The sequence below is a fragment of the Monodon monoceros genome, unplaced genomic scaffold (genome assembly GCF_005190385.1).
Source record: "Monodon monoceros isolate NGI ecotype Baffin Bay Population unplaced genomic scaffold, NGI_Narwhal_1 Super_Scaffold_20, whole genome shotgun sequence".
Classification (NCBI taxonomy): Eukaryota; Metazoa; Chordata; class Mammalia; order Artiodactyla; family Monodontidae; genus Monodon; species Monodon monoceros.
The window spans coordinates 2,826,388-2,854,072 of record NW_021703777.1 but is presented as its reverse complement, the minus strand read 5'-3'; the positions used below and the strand labels follow the sequence as shown (position 1 = coordinate 2,854,072).

Genomic DNA, 27,685 nt, shown 5'->3' with positions numbered 1-27,685 from the left:
GGTTTTGGGGAAAACAATGAACGATCCAAGAAAACTTGCCATAAGATGAAAAACAGCTAGGAACACCCTAAGGGACGTAGCAACAGTCGTCGAACAGAGACGATAGCTGTTAAAGGAAAAATAAAGCGACCGTGGATTAGACAGGAGTTGGAAGTTTGACCTTGAAGCAGGGAATCGGATCCAGCAGAGAGTCTCGGCTCTGGAGGGTGAGGGTTAGGGGAGGAAAATATGGGTCATTTAAAGCCAAACACCCGTGGAACTGCCCATCGGGGAAACCCCATGTCTGCATTGCTGGCTGGGTGGTGAGAGTGGATTTTTTGGTTAGGTGAGCATCAGGCCGGCTCCAGGCGACGGCTGTGAACCTGGCCCACTGCAGACAGTGACTCTTAGCTGCCTCTGCTGTATAGGCGGGTGCCCGCGTCAGCTATGCAGCCAGGGAGGGATGTCCCAGAACGTCCTGTGCCATTCACGCTGCATCACGCTATTTCTAAAGCACACAGGAGGACATGGGGTTTCAGGAAAGTCCAGTGACTCAACTGAAATGCCACAGAGAAGCTAGATTCTCTGGGGAGCTCCTCTCCCCACCCTTGGCTTGTAAAGCACGTTCACTTTCTACGATTCTGTCTAAAACGAAGTGTTTAGACTCAGCTGTCAAGTAATTGCTCTTTTAAAAAATGTGGTCTGCAGAGTGACAAGGAATAACTATAGATATACGTCTGCTCTCACTTTTGCAATAGTGTGAGGTGATGACAAAATTTTAGCAACAACCGAAAACTACATGGAGGATCAATATTTTCCCATATCTGCTGGTGTCTGCAGGATGCATACAGGTGACCCAACGAGGAAAAGGATCCATGTTTAGATAAGTTTGGGAAACGCTGGATTACATAATTGCAAACAGGTTAATTTACCGCAGGATTTCTCAGAACTTTTTTTTTAAAAATAAATTTATTATTTATTTTTGGCTGTGTTAGGTCTTCACTGCCGCGCGTGGGCTTTCTCTAGTTGTGGCTGAGCGGAGGCTACTCTTCGTTGCGGTTCGTGGGCTTCTCATTGTGGTGGCTTCTCTTTGTTTTGGAGCACGGGCTCGAGGCGCGTGGGCTTCAGTAGTTGTGACACATGGGCTCAGTAGTTGTGGCTCACAGGCTCAGTAGTTGTGGCATGTGGACTCAGTAGTTGTGGTGCACGGGCTCTAGAGCACAGGCTCAGTAGTTGTGGTGCACAGGCTCAGTAGTTGTGGCTCATGGGCTCAATAGTTGTGGCTCATGGGCTTAGAGCACAGGCGCAGTAGCTATGGTGCATGGGCTTAGTTGCTCCGCAGCATGTGGGATCTTCCTGGACCAGCGCTCGAACCCGTGTCCCCTGCATTGGCAGGCGGATTCTTAACCACTGAGCCACCAGGGAAGCCCGGATTTCTCAGAACTTTTAACACACTTTCATGTGCTGGGACTCTCTCAACGGCAAACGGATAGTGTTCTCAAGTGTATTTGACAATAGAGAACCCCCAGTTCACGCCTAGGCTTTGTCATGGACACTCATGGGAGCAGCATTAGGGGAACAGTTGGGAAAACACCAGCCTCAAAATACCCTGAAATTCCAGCAAGACTAATACAGTTGTAATTTCATCCTGTTTGGAGGAGATTGCAAAATTTTCCTTATGGCAGGAGTTTTGTAGGTGAGCCCTCAAGACCCATCACATTGGGAGAGAAAACAGTTTTTCATGCTTGGGTCATCCTATACTTTACCTGAGTGAGAACCTGGGGCTATGATGGGTCCGTCACGGGAAATGAGGTACAGTGAACACGCAGGCGTCATGGGAGCCGCGGTGACTGGGAAGCTGGGGCAACATCTGCCCCAAGCCTGTGTCTGGGGAGCGATTTCTCACATTTTCAGCTCCCTTGGAAAGCTTGGATGATGTTTCCAGGCACAGACTTGTAACCACACCGACCACTGCATCGGAGCATGTGGTCAACCCCCCGCCCACCTGTGCTCCCTGCAAACCCTGAGCTCCACGACCCAAGACAAAATGAGAGGGGCCATAGGGTCAGGAAGGGCCAGGTGACACCGTGACCACAGCACAGCCTCTGCCTCCAAGGTCTGGGGTTCACCTTGGGTAAGAGGAGTGACGTTTCTTCTTTGTGTTCCCCAACCTGCCCAGACAATCCTGCAGCCACTTTGGTTCCGGGACTTCCGAAACTCTTCCTGGGCCAGCAGATCATTGTCTGTTCTAATCAGGACCATTCTGGCTCCTCTTTACATGTTCACGTCATCAGCTTTCAACACCAAGTGTATGGAAGCCATCTTTTCCCACACCTCCTGTCATTTTTGCTTCACCCACTTCCACAATTCATTGATTCCTTTGTTCATGGTCTTACATTTAAAATACCAATGTTTATTAAATGCCCCTGCCTTTGGGCATCATCCATTATGAGCTGTCCTCATCTGACAATTCTCTCCATCTTCCCATGGCTTCTAATACATTTGGGGAATTTTCTAATCCTCATTTCAGGATTTTATCTCTCTAGATAAAACATCTCGATGTCTAAAGACCAACATCCTGCAAATGTGGTATTAGTGAGGAGTTTTAGTATAAGGACTGTGTCTCCTATTCAACAGCCAAGACATGGAAACAACCTAAATGTCCATTGACAGATGAATGCATAAAGAAGATGTGGTACATATATACAATGGAATAGTACTCAGCTATAAAAAAGAACAAAATAATGCCATTTGCAGCAACATGGATGAACTTAGAGATTATCATACGAAGTGAAGTAAGTCAGACAGAGAAAGACAAATACCATATGATATCACTTACATGTGGAATCTAAAATATGATACAAATGATAAACTTATTTACAAAACAGAAACAGACTCACAGACGTAGAGAACAGACTTGTGGTTGCCAAGGGCGAGGAGGTTGGGGGGGATGGATTGGGAGTTTGGGATTAGCAGATGCAAACTATTACATAGAGAATGGATAAACAACCAAGTCCTACTATAGCAGACTTATAGCTATAGTATAGCACAGGGAACTATATTCAATATCCTGTGATAAACCATCATGGAAAAGAATCTGAAAAAGAATGTATATATATATATATATATATATATATATGTGTGTGTGTGTGTGTGTGTGTGTGTGTGTGTGTGTGTGTGTATGTATAAGTGAATCATTTTGCTGTACTGCAGAAATTAACACAACATTGTAAATCAACTATACTTCAATAAAATAAATTTTAAAAAAAGAACGTGTCTGTGTTAAGTTGGTTATAAAGAAAACTGCGAGACAGCCTGTAGGCTCATTAGCTGTGACTCTGGACAAGTAACCAATCCTTCTGGGCCTTGTTTTCCCCACCTATAAACTGGGGGAAATAATACTCCCAACTTCATTTGGTTAATACAAGGAGTAATTGAATTAACATATCTAAAAGGCTTATGAGAGCACCTAGAATATAGCCAATGACATACAAGCATTAGCTATTATTATTTCCACCATTTAGAATAAAGCATCTTAGAATAAAGTGTGGAGATTTTTTTAAAGTGTTTTTTTCTTTCTGTTTTAAGGCCCAGATTATGTAAAGGATCATCTCCCTAAAGTTGCTCAGCATACTTCCTATATAGGAGAAAAGCGTCCTGCATTAGAAAAAACTGGAGATCTCAGATATTTACAGAGGCCTGCCTCAAAGAGAAGCTTGCCGGCCAGATATAAACCTGAGTATGTTGGTGAAATTGGTTGGGGAATACCAGTGTATGATTTTATCAACAAAACAAGGCTTCAGACTGGCTTTCGCGTTAAGGTATTTTTCTTAAATCTATGCTCCTCCTTGCACATTGTTTTCCGGTTTGAAAGCTTTCTGAGTTTGCTTCCGTGGGAAACGTCATGTTCTCGACCTGTCCTTGAGAAGCAATGGCATTGGAGTTTTTGCAGAAAAATGAGTGTGTGAAAAAATGTACTTGCTGCTATCACTCCCTTCGTCCCTTAGTACCGGCAAGGAGAGGTGTGAAGGGAATGAAGCCGAGGGCACTCCAAGAGCATTTGCACTTGGCTTTGGAATGCATCCAGATTCCCATCTACGCTGTGACATTCACACAGGCTCCCCCATCCTTGCAAGGCTTGGCGAGTGGGTGGTGTTAAAGCAGCAGGCCTGTGCTGCACTTCATCCACCAGCCTAGAAACCAGCCGTAGGGCTCTAAAACCCACTGCGTGGGTCATGCCTTAAATCAGACCACCCAGGGCACGCAGTCAGAGGGCTCTCGCGAAACTTGTCTGTCTCCGTTTGGTGATGTGGATGTGGGCGTGACCCCACACGTTCTCCTCTGAAACAGGAGAGAGCACGGGTGGTTTTAGAAGCAAAATCTGAGGATTCTGACTTTTTCCCAGGCGAGACTTGACCTGAAAATATGTATCAACGATGCAGTAATTGGATTTCTTAAGGCAATATAGTACAGCCTCATATAGTAAAGGTTAACAAAGGAAAAAGCCTTTTTCTGGCCAACCCTCGGCAAGTACAGGAGAGCAGCTGGGAGCTCAGTCTTTGAGGTCAAGAAGGGTTCCACTCCTGCCTCTGAGTCAGGTCCAACTCTGCGACCCTGGGCTTGAGTTCACCTCCCTGGGTCTCCATGCCTCCTCTGCCCCGTGGCGGTGTTAGAGTGCCCATTTCCTAAGACCACCTGAATTCCTATCCCACTCCTGCCACCTGCTAGCTGTGAGTGGCCTTGGCCAGTTCCTTGACCTCTGTGCCTCTTCGTCATGAATCTGCGCATTTGCTTTATCAGGCTGTCGTAAAGAAACATTTGTAAAGTGCTGGGCACTGTGCCTGGAACACATCAAGGCTCTATGTCTTTTATGTTTCTTAACTTCCCAGCATAAGGTTTTCCTAGTTACATACAAAACCCAAAAAGCGAAAACCCTTTTAGGTTAAGTTAGGAATAAAAGAGAACTTCCCTAATCTGACAATCTACAAAAAAAACAAAAAACAAAAAAATCCTATAACAATAGCAATACTGAATGATAAAACATTGAAAGCATTTCTCTTTAAGATCAGGAACAAGACACAGATTCCCCAAATCCTGAGTTTTTCATTCAGCTTTGTACTGGCGGTCTTAACCATGGCAGTAAGGGGGAAAAAAAGTATAAAATGTGTAAGGATTGAAATGGAAGAAGCAAAGCTATCATTATTTGCTAATAATATGCTTGTCCATGTAGAACACCTCAAAGTATAAGAGAATTTGGTAATCAACAGGATACAAAATCCAGGTATGAAAATCGATTTTATTTTTATATATGAGAAACAGACAGAAAATGCAATAAAACAGGATACTAGTTACGGCGTCGTCAACAGGTACAAAGTATGTAGGAATAGATCTTAAAAAAGGATATACTGGTACAACATTGTAAATCAACTATACTTCAGTAAAAAAAAAGATGTTCAACACACGGAGAAAAATGATAAAACTACTGAAACAAGATCTAAATAAATGGAAAGATATATCATGTTTATGAATTGGAAGATTCAATATCATAAAGATGTCAAATCTATCAGATTGATAAAAGTAATTCCCATGCAATTACAATAAAAATCCCATTTTTTTTTTCTGAAAAAAAAGACTATGTCTTAGCATGATTCTTGTCATGTCGTGACTTCTAAATACGAGGGCATGAGGAACGCGCCCTGCGTGGTGCCCGGCACGCAGTTGACACCCCGATTTCAATGACTGGGACTGTGGTTTTGTACTTAATGTCACTCAGGGCCAGTGACACAGAATGAGGGCTCAGGTTCCTAAACTGGGTCTTACTCCACTCAGGCGATAAAGATGAAGATCAGAAACTTGATTCGATATCAAAAGTGGCCACCAGTGAGAAGAGGACAAACGCAAAAGCAAGGCAGCCAGTTTGAACAGAGTCCAGAACATCTGTTGCCTTGTTGCTTCTCTCCAGTGACGCCGGGCTTTTGTGCACAGGCCTTGATCTGTTGCCCATCTTGAGTGTGTGCAGCTGTGAATGCAAGATTCACATCAGCCTTGACTTAGCCTTCCAGGAAGGGATTTATTCGGTTTCTTTTGATGGAATTTCACAGACGGCTCTAAATCCCCGCTCTGCGTGATAGCACGGTCCTCTTAACCCTGGTGGGACTGAGTGTGAGCCATACAGAGACCTCCACCCCGCCGCCCAACCCCGTGGCTCACACAGAAGCTGGTCTTGTTTGGCATAGGCTGTGAGGACTTGTCATCTGTGCATTTTCTTGGCCCCAGCATTTTGACAGTAATTGTTTTCAAAGATGTACTTATCTCAGGTAACGATCTTAAACAAGTCTTAAAGGATTCCTTGGACTTAGAACTTTATCATGAGAGCAAAAAGATGCACTGAGAATGACTGTACATGCAGGTCAAGAACCACATATGATTTACCCACCAGCTAAGGCCTAGGATTTGTCACCAAGACTGCCAACCTCCCCCAACCCTGCACCCAGGGCCTGCTTCCATCCCCTGCCCCCCAAGGTCAGCTTCTGAGTCAAGCCCCAGACTTGGATACCTTAACAACGCAGAGCTCCAGGCAGCCCCTTCCAATCAGTGAGACTTGGCTGGAAGTGACGTTTGAGCTGATAGATACACACTCCATGCCTAGAAACAAGCCCCTAATCACAAATAACACGTGAGCACCTGTGCCATGAATTCACACCTCCTTGATGGGGAGCTGGTCCATTCCTCCGTGCGATGTAACCCAGGGCAACGTCTGCATCCGCGTCCTTTTCTGTCTCTGGCTTCTTGTCCTTGGTAGCCCTCGATCCCATCCCTGTGACGTCTGTGTCTGTAAGAGTCCCACCAAGGTGGCACTTTGTTTCTGTCTAACCTCAGAGATTCCTCGGTGGCTCCCACCGAGATAACTCAGAACTTTGATTTTAAGCACAAACCTTCACCTAGTGGATTTTTATAGCCAGAACAGCTGCTCTTCCTAATTTCCTGCTCTAGGTTCCAGTAAGACCAGCAGCTAAGGAAGCTCGGGCACCTGCAGTAGACTCTCGGTAACATGCCTGGGGCAGCTGCTTCCTGCCCAGGAATGGTCTCTCCTCTCTGGGGCACTGGGAAGGGGTCTGTAGATCATCTGGATTTGGGTAGAAAGATAGTAACTTCCAGGCTGAGTGACACCTGAAAAAGTTCCCACATTGCAGTGGACAGTGAAAATGACAACATCGGGTCTCTCTTCTGGGTCTTTCTGTGTTTGGCTATTTCCTGCTCGGATGTGGGGCTGCAGTGTAATGATGATGCACGTGTAATAAACCAGTAAAGATCACTGCTTTTGTTACTGTCTCAGATTTAAGAGCAGTACATTCTTCTTCTTTTTCTTTTTTTAAATGGATTTGGTCTTTGCCAAACTATGTGTGTTGATTCTGCAACAGTATATGGAGACCAGTGAAACAATTCCTTTGGTTTCAAACTGAGGAGCATGTCTAAGTGGTTCGTAGCTGGGTTCGTAGTGGTTTGTAGCTAAGCGGTTCGTGTCTCCCTCCCCTGGCCTTTCTTTAACCCAATGCCTGTTTTCTACTCCTGCATCTGACCTCAGGGCCAGATGATTTGACACTTGGTTTTCCCACAAAAACAATGCGATACTGGACTTGAGGACTGACTCTTCATAGGTGTGGTCCCAAAGACAATATTAAATCAGTGAATCATAACAGCTATTACCACCAATATATCATACGGTATAATACCTTGAGCGATGTGTAGAAGATAATGAAGAGAACCTTGGGGACGCGCCAATAATATATTTATATGGGATACAGTGTCATATCATAAAAAGGAAAGTTTTTGAGGCTTTGAAACTCCTGCCTCCTGTTTATCTGCCCCAAATTCCCATGTTATGAACACAGAGGGCTTCTCTGAGTTTCATGGACATGGGAACAGACTTCCTGATGGATGTCGAATAAATCAATCCAAGGTCGGTGGCTTTATGAGACATTTTTCTCACTGCGAATTTATTTAGAGAAAGTAAACATAAAAAGAGCTCTTGCTGTGGGAATGTAAATTGGTGCAGCCACTATGGGAAACAGTATGGAGGTTCCTCAAAAACTGAAAATACAGCTACCGTATGATCCTGCAATCCCACTCCTGGGCATATATCCAGACAAAACCATAATTCAAAAAGATACATGCTATGTATAGCTGATTCACTTTGTTATATAGAAGAAACTAACACACCATTGTAAAGCAATTATACTCCAGTAAAGATGTTAAAAAAAAGATACATGCAATGTTCATAGCAGCACTATTCACAATAGACAAGGCATGGAAACAAGTGTCCATCGACAGAGGAATGGATAAAGAAGTTGTGGCACATATATACAATGGAATGTTACTCAGCCATAAAAAGAATGAAATAATGCCATTTGCAGCAACATGGATGGACCTAGAGATTGTCCTACTGAGTGAAGTATGCCAGACAGAGAAAGACAGATATCATATGATATCACTTATACGTGGAATCTAAAATATGGCAGAGAGACTTACCTGGCGGTCCAGTGGTTGCGACTTGGTGCTTCCACTGCAGGGGGCACGGGTTCGATCCCTGGTGTGGGAACTAAGACCCCGCATGTCGTGCAGTGCGGCCAAAAAATAATAAAATAAAATATGACAGAAATGAGCTTATTTATGAAGCAGAAACAGACCCACAGACATAGAAAACAAACTTTTGGTTACCAAAGGGGAAAGGGGGAGGGGGAGGGATAAATTAGGAGCTTGGGATTAACATGTACACACCACTATGTATAAAACATAAACAACAGGGTCCTACTGTATGGCACAGGGACCTATATTCAGTATCTTAATAATAAACCATAATGGAAAAGAACATGAAAACATATACATAACTAAATCGTTTTGCTGTACACCAGAAGCCAACACAAGTGTATGTCAGCTATACTCCAATAAAATAAATTTTTTTAAAAAAGAGCTCCCGTTGACTATTTACTATGTGAGGGAGGCACTGTGATCGGTTTCATCTTACAGAGGAGGGGTCGGAGATATTGACAGCTGAGGCCCCTTGCCTGAGGCCGTACAGCTGGTCAGTGATGGAGCTGGGATCTCAGCCCAGGCCGAGAGCTCAGGGACTTCGTGGGAGCCCAGCGTGTGTGAGAGGAAGTGACAGGAAACGAAGTCGGAACACGGGGCTGGAGCCGCTGGGTGAGGCGCTCATCAGGGCGAGCACTGTTCCCCGAGGCAGTGTCCGCCCGGGTCAGTCCCGGTTGCCTTGTCTCCTAAGGGCCCGTCCTTTCTTCACGGGGCCTCAAGCCTCTCCCGGATCCCCACCACTCTGCGTCGTTTGCACACAGATGCTGCATTCATCGTAGTAAAATGAATCATCAGTAGTGGGTATCACCCACATACTTGACATAATAAGAAAGAGCTTAGTAATAGTTATTTTCTTTTTTGTTTCTTTATTAAATCTTAAAATTTTTTTTTTGGAGTAGAGTTGATTTACAATCTTGTGTTAGTTTCAAGTGTACAGCACAGTGATTCAGTTATACATACATATATATCTATTTTTTCCAGATCCTTTTCCCTTATAGGTTATTACAGAATATTGAGTGAGGGTCCCTGTGCTACACAGTAGGTCCTTGTTGTTTACCTATCTTATATTTAGTAGTTGTATATGTTAATCCCAAACTCCTAATTTATCCCTCCCCTCCCCTTCGGTAACCGTAAGTTTGTTTTCTATGTCTGTGAATCTATTTCTGTTTTGTATATAAGTTCATTTGTAATTTTTTTAAAGATTTCACATATAAGTGATACCATACGATATCTGTCTTTCTCTGTCTGACTTACTTCACTTAGTATCATAATCTCTAGGTCCATCCATGTTGCTCCAAATGGCATTATTTCATTCTTTTTATGGCTGAGTAATATTCCATTGTATAAATGTGCCACATCTTGTTTATCCATTCGTCTGTCAATGGGCATTTAGGTTGCTTCCATGACCTGGCTATTGTAAATAGCGCTGCAATGAACATTGGGGTGCATGCGTCTTTTTGAATTATGGTTTTCTCTGGGTATATGCCCAGGAGTGGGATTGCTGGGTCATATGGTAGCTCTATTTTTAGTTTTATTATTTTCCAGTTTCTGTGTAATAAGCACTCTAGAGTGCTTCAAAACATATCATTGAATATTATCTTTGGCATTCTGGAAAAAAAAAGAGAAGACAGTAAAGTTCCCCCCCTAAACTGTACCTTCTTTCCAGCCCCACCCTGTGCATTCTCCCAAACCCACTTCCACACGACAGCGTCCCGGAAAATTTTCAAAATCACCTAGAAAAGAGAAGTATTGTTGGTGTGGAGTTGATCAGTATGTAGACCACCAATCACACATTTTAGAATTTCTGGGTGTTTCTCCCCCCAAGCTTCTCATTTACCTTTGGGTTCATTTGGGCAAATCACAAACAGTCTCATTAAAATTCCTAAGATCTCACACTCCTAATCTCCAGATGTTATTATCAATATAGAAGACTTTTGAAAGATAATAAAGCTTCCTTTTCCAACCAACTTATAAGAGCAAAAGAGAAAATAGCTTTCCTAAAATTAGGAGCGCCTTGGGATGGCTGCTGTTTCTTTCCCAGATGGGTGTGTGTTTATTTCTCACTTTATATTTCTTAGAGTTATTTGCATCCTAACAGTTTGTCGTTTAATATAAAAATAATTACATTAGCACCTTTCATCCTTAAGTGCTGTGTAAACTAATGGCTTTCCTGGTACCACGGGAAGCCTCTGGTAGGGGAGGGCCACATGCTGACCGTCTATGAAGGAGAAGAAACCTTGGCTACAGAAGCCAAATAACCCTCCTTTTTCTTGAAAATAATGTATTAACATCATCAACCCCCTTGTATGCAGGTGTTATATTTTCTCCATTTTATAAAACCTGGCTTTATATAGGATTCCTCAAATAAATTGAAGGAACTTACTTGTATCCGAACTCCCAGAAAATAAGTTTTTAAGTTTGATGCTTCCTTTCTGGAACAGACCATGAAAACAACAAGCGAGGCACATATCACTGAGATGCACTCTCTGTGCTGTGTTCAAAGCCATTCCGTGAAGAATAGCGGGTTTGGAAGGAGAAGCACCTCTGCTGATAGCTGGGGACACTGCCACTCCACATGTCACCAGGCATCCCAGCCCCAGCCAAATGTGGGCTTCCTCCTTGTGGCTGTGAGTTTATGGATGATTATTGGTGAATTGGAAAAAAAAGACATCCTAATGTTCACATCTTTTGTTAGGATGTGGAAATGTGAAAAGAAAGAAAGAGAGAGAGAGAGAGAGAGAGAGAGGGAGAGGGAAGGAGGGAGGGAGGGAGGGAGGGAGGGAGGGAGGGAAGGAGGGAGGGAGGGAGGAAGAAAGGAACTCAGTGTAATTTAGAGTCTAGTGAGTGATTTTATTCCTAACTAAGGAAGGCTGCAAATACACCATGGTGGTCACTAGCTTTTGTAAGTCTTGACGTGCATCTTGAGTTTGCATCTCAATGTAAACATCACCTTTTTAAAAAATTACACCTCTTAAAGTTAGTATTAAGCATGTGCCATAGGTTTTCAGCGAATAGTATTTGAGGATGATAGGGAGATAGAAAGCTAAGAAAAAGTTGCATAAATCAGAATGGGGTCTAGTAAACCTGACGTTGGCTCCACAGCCAGGGTCCTTTAAATTTACTGTCAACAATTTGGAAACTTGTGCGTGATCTAATATCCCAAGCACAGGTGGCTAAAATACCAGGACGTATGTTTTCTAAATCTTGGCTTTTTAAGATCTTTGGAGGAAACTAATAGCATTATAAATTTAGGATTATACTTTTCCCTACTATTCATATACACCACTTCCGGGGTACCTCCGCTGCTTTGACAAAAATGCATAGAATGCATAGCAATCTGGAGATATCTATTCTCTTCCCAGGACTGAACCTAGGATCCAAGAAATCTTAATTGAGCAAATTGAAAACAACCCATTCAATAGAGGGGCCCCTGGTATGTGGTCCCCCTGTCTCTGGGCACAAAGAAAATGGCATTGAAAATAAGTGCTTTGGAAGCCTTGTGGGCTCCTGCAGCTGGGGAGGAATTCGTAGGAAGTTTCTCTGTGCTGTGATCGTTGTTGAAGTTTTTGGTGAGACAGTTGGTCTCCACAGTGCCAGCCACATCCCAAACGGCTGTAAGCACCTTGAGGTCTGAGAGCTGTGTCTTATTTGGCTTTGTACTGACAGCATCCACAGCCCTCCGTGCAGTGCTTAGCACAGTGTACACGATCATCAAGAAATGATGGGAGACGGAGACTGAAATCCCATTCTTTTCTCATTCAGAGTCTTTGTTAAGAGACCAAGTTGCAGAAGGGGGGGAGATGAGCTTTTAAGTGTGTGTGAGATTGAGAATTATTTTCCTCCTAGCTTATTCAATAGTCATTTGAGAACTACTTAGCCTATATATTTTTTTACTGAAACTTAGTTACACTGTTATGTTCACAATGCCTGAGCTACCACCCCCAGTGTAATTCTGTGTTGTAGAGCTAACTGGACAGTTAACTTGGAACACTCTTCCTAACCTTTGAATTAACAACAGTGCCAACACATTAGGAAACTCCAAGGGTAAGAACCAACCAGGCACTTGATTATATTTCAGAAACTGTGTACTGGGCACAAGCAGAGACTCGGGAAGCTCCCATGTCGCTTTTCTGTAGGTTGAATAGTTGAATCCACTCGTATTTCAGACCCTGGTAGGGACCTTCTGCTAACTCTGGATAAAGGGCTGGTAGCAGAGTGATTGGTTACTCATCACATATCCTAACAATTCCCAACAGAATAAGTTCTAGTCTTGCTTTAAAATAAAATTCTAGTGTATCTTGAATTATCACGTGAATAAGGAAAACATGAATCTCTCTGGGGAAGTGCAGAAAAAATAATAGAAATGTGCCTTCTCTCTGAGAGTAAATGAGGCAGCGAGGATTCATAGTGCTTTTCAGGGCAAATCTATGCCTTAACGAAAAACTGAATACGCAAAAGTAGCCGGTTGAAGAAATGTTCATGTTCCCTCTTTTCTTTCTTTGCATGCTAGTCTGCCTACTATTCTTTATAATGTCTCAGTTTTTGCACCTATAAAACGGGCATTGCATTAGTTTTCTGTTGAGCATAACCTAATACCACATAGCATCTTAAAGCAACACCATTTATTTGCTCACAGTTCTATAGGTCAGAAGTCCCGGGAAGGCCTGGCTGGGTTCTCTGCTCAGCACTCACTAGGCTGGATGCAAGGTGTTGGCTGTGGCTGTGATCTCACCTGAGGCTTGGAGGCTCTTCCGAGTTCATGTGGTTGTGGCAGCTTTCAGTTCCTTGTGGTTGTAGGACTGAGGTCCCATTTCTCTGCTGGCTGTCAGCCAGGGACCAGTCTCAGCCTCGAGAATCTGCCCACATACCATAGCTATGGTGCCCTCCATCTTTAAAGCCAGCAACAGACATTCTCCCTCATGTCCAAATCCCTCTCATGCTTCAAATCCCCTTTGCCTGGAAGAGCCCAGATCCTTTCAAGAGCTCACCTGATGAAGTTTGGGCCACTGAGGATAATCTCCCTTTCTTACTGTCAACTGATTTGGGATCTTAATTACATCTGCAAAATCCCTTCACAGCAGTACCTAGTATTTGGTTGAATATCTGGGAGAAGGTGTATATACCAAGGAGCGAGAATCTTGGGGGTCTTTAGAATTCTGTCTTCCACAGGGATAATAACAATAACTTAGAGTGTTGTTAAATGGATTTGGTGAGATGTGTGTAAAGCACTTAGCATAGTATCTAGTACAGACTCTAGTACAGTCTCAAGAAATGGGATCTAGTATTATTAATGTCTCTATATACCGTATTTTCTTGCCTACATGGATTTTTTTAGCTCACTTTATTGTTTTTTTATTTTTTGGCTGCGTTGGGTCTTCGTTGCTGCACACGGGCTTTCTCTCTAGTTGCAGTGAGTGGGGGGACTCTTCACTGCGGTGCATAGGCTTCTCATTGGTGGCTTCTCGTTGTGGAGCACAGGCTCTAGGCATGTGGGCTTCAGTAGTTGCAGCATGCGGGCTCAGTAGTTGTGGCTCACAAGCTCTAGAGCCCAGGCTCAGCAGTTGTGGCGCATGGGCTTGGTTGGTCCTCGGAATGTGGGATCTTCCCGGACCAGGGATTGAACCCATGTCCCCTGCATTGGCAGGTGGATTCTTAACCACTGCGCCACCACGGAAGTCCTGGATTTTTAAATTATGTTATGATAAGCACATTAGAAACATAATGGAATATGTTTCTCATTATCTGGATACTCCACAGAAAACACATACTGGGGCCAGAGTCAAGGAACTCATGAAACTTAATGTTTAGTCTGTTTGCTGAAAGTTGACGTACTAATTCAAATTAAATAAACAGTGCAGTTAAAAAAAAAAAAAAGGGAGACCAGGATATAATTCATGTTGGTACTCAACTCAGGCTCACGTATAATGTGGCATAAAATGAAGTATGAGCCTCTGCATTGTTCAATTTTTGTTTTTTAGTGAGAAAAATGCATCACAGAATCCATGCCTTGAGCACTGACATTTTTCAGAGAGAACTGTTTTGTTTCTACTCCTACTCTGAATATAAAACGAATGCTTCAAATGCGCCATGTACACAAAGGCTTGAAGCCCCCCTTTCTCCCTTCAATAGTTCCAGTCTAGAATAGGCAGCATTATGCAATTTGGTGACCCAATGCCAGCAATGAGAATGCTTCTCACTGGCTGTGGGAAGAAAGACACCTAAGCGGTTAACAGTAATATTTTGCAAATGGAAGCAAGTGAAGAAAAAATTACATTAGCATAAGAAAAGGTAGCCTTAGGGGATTTTCCACTCCAATGTTTGGTACTAAGAGCTCTATGTTACAAAGGAGGAGGATGGCGAAGAGAAACTCTAGTGTCCACACATTCTTGAAACGCATTGCCATTGTACTCGTTCTGCTGGCGAGAAAGACCTCATCGTTACAGAGATGGAAGACGGTCCTTTCTAGTAAGGAAAGTCAAATTGGGTATATTAGGAAAAACTTCCTGAGCTAAGTATAGCAAGAAAGCAAGAGGATTCCTCAGTGATGGGAGTTCTAGACTAGAGGTGATTTGGGATTAAAAATGACATTTTTAAGCAATGATTTTCATTGTTAACTAGAATGGGCCCCAATGTCTGTGATTAATTTAACTCAAATTTAACAGCTCATTTCAGAAATTGTGTCTCATTCACAGTACCTGAATGTAATTACCAGACATATCCTTTTAAATTAATACCTAGACTTATTTAAAGGTTGCTTAATAGGGAATATCCAATTTCAAGTTATGATTATTGTCGCTAGTTGAAAACAATCTTTTTTTTTTTTCAGATTCCACATGTAAGCGATATCATATGGTATTTGTCTTTCTCTGTCTGGCTTACTTCACTCAGTATGATCATCTCTAGGTCCATCCTTGTTGCTGCAAATGGCGTTATTTCATTATGGTTGAGTACTATTCCTTTGTATATATACACCACATCTTCTTTATCATCTGTCAGTGGTCACTTAGGGGATTTCCATGTCTTGGCTATTGTGAATAGTGCTGCTATGAACACTGGGGTGCATGTATCTTTTCGAATTATGTTTTTCTCCAGATATATGCCCAGGAGTGGGATTGCTGGGTCATATGGTAACTCTATTTTCAGTTTTTTAAGGAACCTCCATACTGTTCTCCATAGTGGCTGTATCAATTTACATTCCCACCAACAGTGCAGGAGGTTCCCTTTTCTCCACACCCTCTTCAGCATTCGTTATTTGTAGACTTTTTAATGATGGCCATTCTGACTGGTGCGAGGTGATACCTCATTGTAGTTTTGATTTGTATTTCTCTAATAATTAGCGATTTTGAGCATCTTTTCATGTGCCTGTTGGCCATCTGTATGTCTTCTTTGGATAAATGTTTATTTAGGTCTTCTGCCCATTTTTCTATTGGGTTGTTTGTTTTTTTGATATTGAGCTATATGAGCTGTTTGTTATTTTGGAAATTTATCCCTTGTCAGTTGCCTCATTTGAGTTTGCTACTTTTTGATGTTACGAATGTAGCATCCTGCATCAGTGTAAAAATGCATTCCAAAACTGAAGTGAAGGGCTTCCCTGGTGGCACAGCGGTTGAGAATCTGCCTGCTAATGCAGGGGACGTGGGTTTGAGCCCTGGTCTGGGAGGATCCCAGATGCCACGGAGCAACTAGGCCCGTGAGGCACAACTACTGAGCCTGCGCCTCTGGAGCCTGTGCTCCACAACAAGAGAGGCCGCGACAGTGAGAGGCCGGCGCACCGCGATGAAGAGTGGCCCCCGCTTGCCGCAACTAGAGAAAGCCCTCGCACAGAAATGAAGACCCAACACAGCCAAAAATAAATAAATTAATTAATTTTAAGAAATAGACAAAACTGAAGTGAAGTACTTTTGATAATCCTTATCACTGTTTCCCAACCCTAGTATGGAAAATCGAGAATTGATTAAGGCCCCAAACCCTTTTCAGTATAAATTTGACACCCCCATTTCCCATGTTTATGCATAAAATGTGTCCTCCATTGACAGTTCCTGGGGAAAAGAGGCCAGTTTATAGTCATCTGTTCAGTTATGAGAGATAATTTCTATGCACAGGGACGGGCACGGGGATATGTTTTCATGTGAGAACTAGTTCTAAGCAACCAAATATTTTATCGACGTTCTGTGATGCTTTCTGAAAGGAACATTCAGAGCTAGACTGCACCACAGGCTGTCTGTCACCCAGCTCTTTCCTGTGCTATAGCCACCACATTTCCTAATTCTGTGAGGGCAAGGTGAAGTGGAAAGAGCTGAGCAGTTTGAATCTAAATGCTAAATTGTGGTTTTGCATGCCTGCTGGTGTAGACACAGAATCATTAGGAGCTTAGAGATTGGGGATGACACTCTTCTTGGGACCCAGCACCTGTCCTTTGACAGAGGGGGAAGGGAAAGCACAGAGGCTCAGAGTTATTTTACCTCTTATGCCTTTTCCTCTCAGTTCAAAAATCAAAAGACCATCTTCTTTCAACTGAACTTAGCATTTCCTGTTTAATTGCTCAAACTGACCTCCTTTTTGAGCAGGAACCCAGACTCTCAGACATGTTTGTGCCCAGTGACATTGGAATCAGGGGACTTAATTCATGTTCTTCCTTTTACAGTATGAAGAGTTCAGTCAAGCTGCTGTTGAGAAACTAAGCCACAGATACCAGAACCCATGGTAAGCACATACTAATACATTTTACATCAGTTAATTAATGTGTTTCCTTCCTAAATTAGGAACAGGGTTAATATTTTAAAACTTTTTATGTCCTATAGGTTTCTTTGTATAATTATGAATTTTTATTCCTCATAAACAAAATGTTCACTGTCTACTAGGTTTTCATTAAGGGGAGGAAAGAGGTGGGGCAAGTATGGTGAAAGCACAGTGGAGAAAAAGGAACCAGCCTGTTAAGAACAGCCACTGGACGGGTCCGGTAGCTTTAACTATATAAATCTTTTTGTGGAAGAACAAGAATATAATTTTTTTGGTTAAAAAAAACCCTTATGGGACTTCCCTGTTGGCACAGTGGTTAAGAATCCGCCTGCCAATGCAGGGAACATGGGTTCGAGCCCTGGTCTGGGAAGATCCCACATGCCACGGAGCAACTAAGCCCGTGTACCATAACTACTGAGCCCGCGCGCCGCAACTACTGAAACTTGAGCACCTAGAGCCCATGCTCCGCAACAAGAAGCCCACGCGCCGCAACGAAGAGTAGCCTCTGCTCGCCACAACTAAAGAAAGCCCATGCGCAGCAACAAAGACCCAACGCAGCCACAAATAAATAAAAATAATTTAAAAAGTAAATAAAAAAATAAAAATTTAAAAACGCTCATTTCATGCTGTTGGCCTAGAAACCATCATAACGGGTCATGCTGGTTAATAAACATAGCCCTACTGAAGTCACAGCATGGCTTGAATTGACACTCTCTTAAAGCAGCTGGTAACCTAAATTAAACATGCCTAGTGCAAGGTGTGTTCAATTACGGGAAAAGCAAAACCTAGGCGTGTCATCTAGATGGAACATATAATTCAGATTTCTAAGAGGGAAAGGGATCAATCAGCATTGCTCTTAAAGACTGCAGATTCAATAATGTCTTTGTTCTCCTTAGGCTTTTGCAGGTCAGGGTTTCTGGAGCCGACTTCACCTCCTTTTTAATCGTTGAAGATTCCCGTTATTAGCATGGACAAAATTAGTGGATTTTAGTCCGTTTCTGCTATATCACCACAACATAAGCTGCATCAAAAAGAGACAAGACCATAAACCCCATGTCAAATGTCTATTAGTTACTATGATACGATCCAGGACGACAAAAGGTATCATTGCACAGTTCCTACAACTTACAAAGCATGTCCTATGTTTAAAGCCATGGAGAAATAGTTACAATTATTGCATGCAAAGCACATGTTCTCATTTAAATATTCCACTTCATTCGTTCAAATAACATTGCGAGCACCTATTTACAAATACCCTATCAAATATTTCTAAGCAAAAACAACAAAAATAATGAAAGGCCACTGAAAATCACAGTAACTTCAACAAGCATTGGTGATACAAGTGTGAACATCTGCTCGACTTATTTAAACATAAAAAACTTGTTGGAAAGAATCTGAGAAATATTGACACTTTGAGCATTTTCCTTGGATGAAAGAATGTTGGCTACATTCACTTGTAGGGAATATGACATGGATTGTACCAAGTCATGAGGATGCAAAATGTTTATGAGAAAGACCTTGTACCGAGGGAATTGTGGATTCAGTTGGGAAATTGTAGATGAATATATAGATCAAAATTATGAAACCAAGCTGCATGTGGTGAGTACTAAATTCCTAATGAAGATAATTACAATTAGAAAATTATAACTAGAAAAGTTTTAAAAATTTAAATGTAATTAGAAAATTATAAGTAGAAAAGTTTAAAAAATTAAATACAATTAGAAAAGTATAACTAGAAAAGTTACAAATTTTTAAATATAAAAAATTTAAATATAAAGTTAAAAATTAGATTTGCCCACAGCCTCTGGCTCGGGTCCTGTTTCTAACTAGTCAGGTGCCAGTAACCTGAACGCTGCCCTCTCGAGACTAAGCACAACTGCTGCTTAAAAGCCTTCCAGGCCCCACCTTCAGGCTGGGGAGAGGATCTTGAAGAGAATGCTGACTCTGACAGGCCCAGGTGTGCCCACCTGCTTGCGTTCTCTCAGCTGGACAGAGGGCCATCTCCATCCTGGGCAAGTTTCGTGCTTAGCCTCCCCGACCGTTTTCATGTTCTGTCCTCTCAGTCAACTGCATTCACTCTATAAATCTAGCACCTCCTGTGTTCAAAGCACTGCTAGATCCTGCAGCCACAGTGCTGAACAAGACAAGCCCGGTATATGCCCTTCTTGGAATTTGTATTCTAGGGAAGGGGAGAGACATTGAACAAGTATGTCATACTGTCTTTCATGCTTTTAAATAATTGTTTTAAATGACAGATATAATGCATGCTTATGGCAACAAATAAAACAATATAGTGGTATATTAAAGAAAAGTTAATATCCTGCCCTATTCCGTCCAGTTCATGATAAAACATTTCATTACAAAGGGTGTTTATGGGATGGAAAGAGAAGGTTTTACCAGGGACATCGACCTGGACTGAAGGTCAGAGAAGTGTTCACCCAAGAAGTAATTATTAAGTTGGCTTGGAAAGGTGAATATAAGATCATTCCTGGCCCAGGGAATGGCCTGAACAGGGCTCAGAGGATGGAAAGAATGTATCTAGGGCTGAGCACCACTCATGAGGACTGAGAGAGGAACGGGAAGAGCCTGGGGGGCCGGGGCGCCCACACAGAGGACAAGGTGAGTGAAGGACCACAGAGCCTCGGAGGCAGGACCCTGAGGACAGCAGGAGGCTGTAAAATCCAGCGAAGAATTCAAAGAGGAGGGTTCCATACGAGGAAATGGAAATCCCAGAAAACAATAACAGACAAATATTTGGAAGTTATCAGCGGTCTCAGAAAAAGCACTGGAGGAAGAGGAGGATGAGTTGAGTCAATACAACCAACACTAAAGAATTTTTGTCCATTGACTTAATAGAGGCAAGAGTCCACCTTGTTTTCGAGACCAGAAGTCCAGTCAAAGACAATGACAGGATTTCCTCCATTCTGGGGCATACTTTTAAAATTTAACTTTCTTGAAATCAGGATGTGTTTTATAATAATTGTTTATAGATGTAGGGCCTCTTTTTCTCTTCCCATGTAAAGCTGTTATTAAATCAATGGTGTGTTCTCCTGTTTATTGCATCTTAAAGACCAGTAAAGATACACTTCAACAGACTTGAGATGAAGACCTTAATTAATAAACAGGGTCCTTGCTCTCAAGTAGCTGACAGACTCTCAAGACAGATAGATGTAAACAGAGTTCAATGCAATATCCATTGATGGAGAATGATTGCAGTAACTGGGTGTGGGTTGACTCTATTTTTTTTCTTCTGAATTGAAGGAAACATTCTCTTGCTTTAAATACAGAAGTTTCTCTAGACACGTGACCTGATGATTAACTCATTTTTACGTGGTCTCTTCTGTTTGCAGTTGGGTGTTTTCCAATATATACAAACCGTATGTTTAATTTCAATAAGAAGAATAAAAAACACAGATAGGAGATGGGAGAACAGTTTACAGTCATATTAAAAGAGTCAAATTACAAGAGAACGCACTGCAAATAGTGAATGGGCAGGGCTTTTTGTTTTGTTTAAGGAGTAAGTGAAATCTGTAGAAGCTACACATTATTGAAAATTGTGGGGCATGGAAATATCTTGCCTTCCTTTTCTCTTCCTTACATTTAACACAGAGCGTGGCATACACGGGTACTCAGTACATATTTGCTGTATCGGTGTAAAAGACAAATCCCAGTTCTTCTTGTACTCCGAATGGCACAAATTGGTATAGCTCAGGCTGGAAAAGCTGGATAACTTCAAGTCATGAGGACTTGCTGAGAGAGATGAAATTTAAGCTGGATTTAGAAGGAGCATTTTAGGAAAATCGATGGCTCCCTACCTGGGTAAACTTGTTATCCATGCAAATGAAAGTCTTGCTGAGATTATGAAATCAACAGTCATTCACAGGCAAACCTCCTTCCAGAAAGGAGCTGCTGCTATGACTCTGCCCTAATGTCAGTAGACGGTGGGGGTCAGGGTGTGGGTGTCGAGGAGGCTGCAGATTCTAAGGTGAGAGTGATCAGACTAGGTGTCAGCCATGCAGAGGGGAGCGCTACGAGTTTTAAAAATCAGAATGAACTACAACCTTCCCTGACTTGAGGATCACAGCTCTTTTCAGAGTGTTGGCTCTCCTAGTCTGCTTTCTTGCTTTCTGTCTTTTCATAATCAAGTGGTTTGTTAGCCAGTTCCTATCCTCAGGAGGTTGCACAGCACGGCATAGTCTAAAGAGTGTGAATTGAGAATCAAGACAGCTGGTTTCACTAGGAATTTATCCTCCAGGAGAATAATGAAGGAGGTAAAGAAAGGTTTAGCTAGAAAGGAGTCCAACAGTGTTTGCAGTAATGCAAATTCAGAAATAACCTAATATCCCCCAAATAAGGGATTGTAAGCAGTGATGAAGTGGGATCTATAGTGGTTAAGAGATGTGGTACATATATACAATAGAATATAACTCAGCCATAAAAAAAGAATGAAATAATGCCATTTGCAGCAACATGGGTGAACCTAGAGATCATTATACTAAGTGAATTAAGCCAGACAAAGACAAATATTATATGATATCACTTATATGTGGAATATAAAAAAATGATACAAACAAACTTATATACAAAACAGAAATAGACTCACAAACATAGAAAACAAACTTATGGTTACCAAAGGGGGAAGTGGGGGAGGGATATATTAGTAGGTTAGGATTAACAGATACACACTACTATATATAAAATAGAAAACCAACAAGAACCGACTCTACAGCACAGGGAACTATACTCAATATTTTGTAATAACCTATAAGGGAAAAGAATCTGGAAAAGTATATATATGTATAAAACTGTGCTGTACACCTGAAACTAACATGATATTATAAATCAACTATACCTCAATAATAAATAAATAAATACAAATATTAAACAAACAAACAAATATAGTTGATAAAGAAAAAAAAGTGCAAGGCTCTGAAGCAGACTTCCCGCATTCAAGTCCCCACTTTACCACCTGGTAGCTGTGACACCTTGGATGAGTTACTTAAACTATTTATGCCTCAGGTTCCCAATCTGTAAAATGATTAGAATCTACTCTGCTGGTTGTTGTACAGATGTGTTGTTACACATACAGCACTTAGAACAGCACTTGGTACAAACTAAGTGCTCAGTAAATAGTGTGACCATATATTTTATCACCCAAAATAGGACACTTTTGAGAGTGAAACAGGAAGCTAATGGAACTGATCACTTGGACAAGAGGCTAACCTGAAGGTATCTTGAGCAAATCAGGCCACCTGTTAATAAACATTATCAATTAGTTAAATAAATGAAGTACATTGAAATAATGTAACAAAATGCATTTATTACAATTCCTATTATATTAGCAAAAAATAAGTATAGAGATTCAGTATAGGAGAGAAATTTCATGCTATGTAGTTGAGTTAATCTTACAAAAGTAGAACAAAAAGTCCAAGAGACAGAAAAGAAGAAAGTGAAAAATAGTAAAGTAAGAAATCAATTAAAATTAAATTAGTCTAATATCTGACTAATAAGAGACCTCAAAAGAGATCAGAGAAAACAGAAGAAAGAAAATCAATGAGAAAATTTCTCAGAAGGGAATAACATGAATTTCCAGATTGGAAGTCTCCACCAAAGCAAAATGACCACAACAACAAAACAACTGTGTCAAGGCATGTCACTGTGAAATTTCACTGCTGGGATGAAGCCTACTGTTAAGCCCTCCAGAGGAAAACTAGGACATATATAAAGGATCCAGAATCAATAAGGCATCACACTTCTTGACAGCAATACTGGGCTCTGGAAGACACTTGTCAATGACCTCCCTGTCTGCCAGAAGGTGACTTTCAACCCGGAATTCTATACCCAGCCCAACTATCAAGTGGGAAGGCTGAAAAGAGACATTTTCATGTATGTATGTACTCAAAAAAATGCATTTTTTCCTAAGAAGCAACTGGAGAATATTATCTAGCAAGACAATAGGGGGAAATCCGGGAAAGAGAAAGGAATATGATCCAAGAAACAAGAGAACTAACAAAGGTGACAGGCAAAGGGGATTCCCAAAATGGTAATGGAGAGAACCAGGAATGTGGCTGTACAGGGGCCCAGAGGAGGAACAGGGCAAGTGGGATCTCTCCAGGGGGCATTTACTGTGTACAGATATTGGGTGAAGTTCCAGAAGAAGCAAATGAGCTAAAAGTGGGTACTTTGGAGAAGAGAATGTTGGGACAGGGAGCAGGGAGGGACAGGGAAGTATTTTTAATTATAAGCATTTTAGTAGTATTTATTTATTTATTATTTATATATTTTGTTGAAGTATAGTTGCTGTACAATATTATATGTTACAGGTGTACTTATATAGAGTAATCTTCACAATATTCACTTTAGTACTATTTTTATGTATCATGTACCTAAATGATTGCATTAAAATGGAAAAAAATTAGCACTACATTATGTACAAGCATTTTATCTTGATAAAATTGAAAATTAATTATAAAGTGGGAGAAATAGAAACTCAGTCAACTAGAGTTTTAGTAGTTAGGGTCCTAAGTTGAAAATATTTCTAAAACTAGGGCTTTCAGTACTAAAGAAATAAGCACTGACCTGAATAAACTGGGCTTTCTGTTTATTCAGAAATGTAGAAGGTGTGCCTGTATTTGGCATCAGTTAAGGCTTGTGTAGAAAATTCCCTGTTTTATTTCATAATGAAATACTGCCAAAGCCAGTTGTTGAACTAGCACAGACTTAATGACGGCCACTATTTAAAAATATATTGGTACATAAATGCTTGCTTTTTTCTTGGAGTTGTTTTCCTCAAAACATCCATAGATCTTGACAACTTTCTATTTTTAAGGCTATCGGTGACTGGCACATTGGGGGGATTTCAGTGAACCTTAAGGAGCAAAATGTTACAATTTTTTCAGAAATTTATTTTATTGAAGTATAGTTGATTTAGAATGTTGTGGTAGTTTCTGCTGTACAGCAAAGTGATTCAGTTATACACATATATACATTCTTTTTCATATTCTTTTCTATTATGTTTTATCACAGGGTATTGAATATAGTTCCCTGTGCTGTAGAGTAGGACCTTGTTGTTTATCCATTCTCTATACAATAGTTTACAACTGCTAACCCCAAACTCCCAGGCCATCCCTCCCCTACCTACCTCCCTCTTGGCAAACAGAAGTCCATTCTCTATGTCTGTGAGTCTGTTTCTGTTTTGTAGATAAGTTCGTTTGTGTCATATTTTATTATTTTTAATTATTATTATTATTTTTGGTACGTGGGCCTCTCACTGTTGTGGCCTCTCCCGTTGCGGAGCACAGGCTCCGGACGCGCAGGCTCAGCGGCCATGGCTCACGGGCCCAGCCGCTCCGCGGCATGTGGGACCTTCCTGGATCGGGGCACGAGCCCATGTCCCCTGCATCGGCAGGCGGACTCTCAACCACTGCGCCACCAGGGAAGCCCTGTGTCGTATTTTAGATTCCACATGTAAGTGATGTCATATGGTATTTGTCTTTCTCTGTCTGACTTACTTCACTTAGTATGATAATCTCTGCAATTGGCATAATTTCTGCAAATGGCATTATATCACTCTTTTTAATGGCTGAGTAGTATTCCATTGTATTTTTTGAGATCATCAGCACCTGTTCCTCCTTTTGGCTAGTTACCTAAAAACTGCCTTTGTACTTCCTCCCCTGGACCCACCCACCCCCAGCCTCCTTCCCCAGCCACCTCTCCATCATTGTAGTGTCGGGCGAGGGCTCTCAGGAAGCTCAGGTGCAGTAGGGTCAGCACAGAGCTCCCGTGCTGGTCACTGTTGTGGTGCCACACAGATAGCGGAGGCCCATTTATTCTTTCAGTAAATATCCAACTGCCAACTCCATGCCAGGCACTGTGCTAGGCCCAGGGATTCAGGAGTGAACAAGACAGATAATTCCTGTCTTCCTCATATTCCATCAGGAGAGACAGGACAGAAAGAGCCTAATGTCTGACTGATCATTTCATCGTAGGAGGTACCATATGGAGAAACACAGGCTGCGTGTAAATGTTTCTTGTTGATTGAGTAGATATTCCTCATCCCAGGATGGAGCATTTATAGCAGAAGGATACGATGCAGCTGTTATTGAAAGGAAAGCCAGGGAAAGAAGAGTCAGTGCTGTTATTCTTGAGAAGAAAACTTCCTGGTTGATCACTTGATTTCCAGGTGGGGAAAATTCAGTTCATGTCAGAACGGGGCCCTTCGTGGCAAAGTACCCTCTGTGGAACTTCCGAAAACTACTGAAGCCTGAAGTGTGTAAGAAAGAGGCACTCGCAATTCACTGGCCTATGATCTTCCCTTTCTCAGCATTTCGGATGTCAGAACGGTAGCTCTTAGGGCCTGTTTCAGGAGACAGGGTCTCCGAAAGAACAGCTGCTGGTCCTAAAGGAATAGGTTATGGTCTTGAAATCCAAGCACGGCCTGCAGTCCAATACAGATGTTAGGCCCAGGCAAAGACAAAAAGACTGCAGAAAAACGAGGACAAGATGTGTTACAGGTGTTTGGAATGTTTTATTTCGCTATCTTAGATTCAGTTTTTCAAAGCCATAAACATGCCCCAACCGTGGTCGTTTCGAACATGCTTATATTACTGTTTTTGGTGAAACTCGGTCCTTGTCTTCTCTGAAGAAAGAGTTCAACAAAGACACCAAGATTGCAAAGCAGGCCCAGCATTTATTAGAAGCACAGTGCGTGTGGGAGAGCACAGGGGCAAACTTGCAGTGAGGTGCACCTCCTAGGGGCAGCTTAGGTTGTTAATATGGGGTTTAGATGCGGGTGGCTCCCCTTTCCTTCCCCTATGATCACATAATCTGCAATTCCTTATTTGGGCTTCCACCAGGCACCGTTTCGAGTCTTCCCCGAGAGCGTCCAAGTGAAACCCATGGGGGGAGGGGGTCAAAACCGCAATGCTAATGGTATTATAATGATATTACAACGCAGCCCAGATTACTAGAGGATGACTTGGGACCCCTTCTGCGCATGTGTCAGGCTGGGAAGTCCTCTTGACCACAAGAATGAGGAGACTGCGGTGGGCTGCTTTGTCTTTCACCCAATCAGGGCGTGTCGTTCCTGTTGATAGTTTATCTCAAAGGGTCAGCATGAAACTGGCTGCAGCAGGTTAACCCGAGGCCCCTGTATCTCTTACCTCATTACCAACATCTATGGAAGTGGTTTACAAAAGATCAATGATATCATGTGGCCTCCATCCGTCCACATGACCAGATGAGGCAAGAGAACAATAATCACACAGTCCATTTGATGTGCACTATTTACCATTCTCTCTGCTTTTCACTTGTTCTTTTAAGCCTGCTCATAATGCCAGGTTTTCTGCAGCTGACAGAGTTGGGCAGAGGTCCTCCATCTCGTGAAACGTAGATGCTCTCGGACCCCAGTTCGCGGTAAAAGGGGAAACAGTAACACCTGTCCCGTGGGGCTGTCTTGAGGATGAAGTGTGAGCGTGTAAGGCATCCGGAATGGATCTGACACACAGGAGGGTAGCTTCTTTCCCCGTTTTAAGGAAGTCTCAAAATGACTGTAGGATTCGCCACAACATGTATAGAATATGCCGCAGCGTTCACATCATGTTTTATGGTCTGAGGGTACAGAGGTCAGACTGTAGCGTCCAGCGGCGTTGAGAGTTTACGAGGATGCTATCCATCACTTTCAAAGGTGGCCTCATCCTTATAATATGATCCTCGAGAGGATACTGGGTTTAGCCTCTGTTATTCTAATTCTATGTCCAATAGTATCTCTTCTGTTCTTTATTCCATCCCAACTGTGAACAAGTGTGGCACCGAGGAAGGAAGACACAGTTCCTGCCCTCAGAAAGCTTATCGAATAGTTGGGGGAAAGGGACACCTAAACGAATAATTATACTAGAGTATATTTGGATGCAGTGATAGAAATATGAAATTGTGCCTGGCACCATGCTTTGTGTTTTAGATACTTAAAGTTTAACAACTAAGTGCAATGCCTGTTACAATAGGAGTATTCTAGCGGGTGTCATGGAAACAGATGTCGGGGAATCTAAACTTTGGGGCGACATCAGGAAGGCTCCATAAGGTCCCCTGAGCTTGAAGGATGGGTGGAAGTTGGCTTCTAGGACAGTTATATTAATTAATTAATTTTGTTTCCATTAAAACTCCTGTATTTGTTTTATTTAAAAAAATATACTTATCTTTCTTTTTTTACACTATGCTTTATTGTTTTATTGAAGTATAGTTGATATACAATATTACATTAGTTTCAGGTGTATAGCAAAGTAATTCAAAATTTTATTGATTATACTCCATTTAAAGTTATTACAAGATAATGACTGAATTTCCCTGTGCTGTACAATACATCCTTGTTGCTTATCTATTT

General features: G+C 41.9%; 1 protein-coding gene across 1 annotated transcript in view; it reads left to right on the top strand.

Annotated features, from left to right (window-relative positions):
* The window catches only part of CUNH4orf45 (chromosome unknown C4orf45 homolog), a 142,993-nt gene that overhangs the window by 100,574 nt on the left and 14,734 nt on the right, over window positions 1-27,685 (top strand). The window contains exons 5-6 of the mRNA XM_029235885.1: window positions 3,568-3,800; window positions 17,213-17,271. Of these exons, the coding sequence (XP_029091718.1) occupies window positions 3,568-3,800; window positions 17,213-17,271 (292 nt within the window). The remainder of the gene's footprint in view (window positions 1-3,567; window positions 3,801-17,212; window positions 17,272-27,685) is intronic.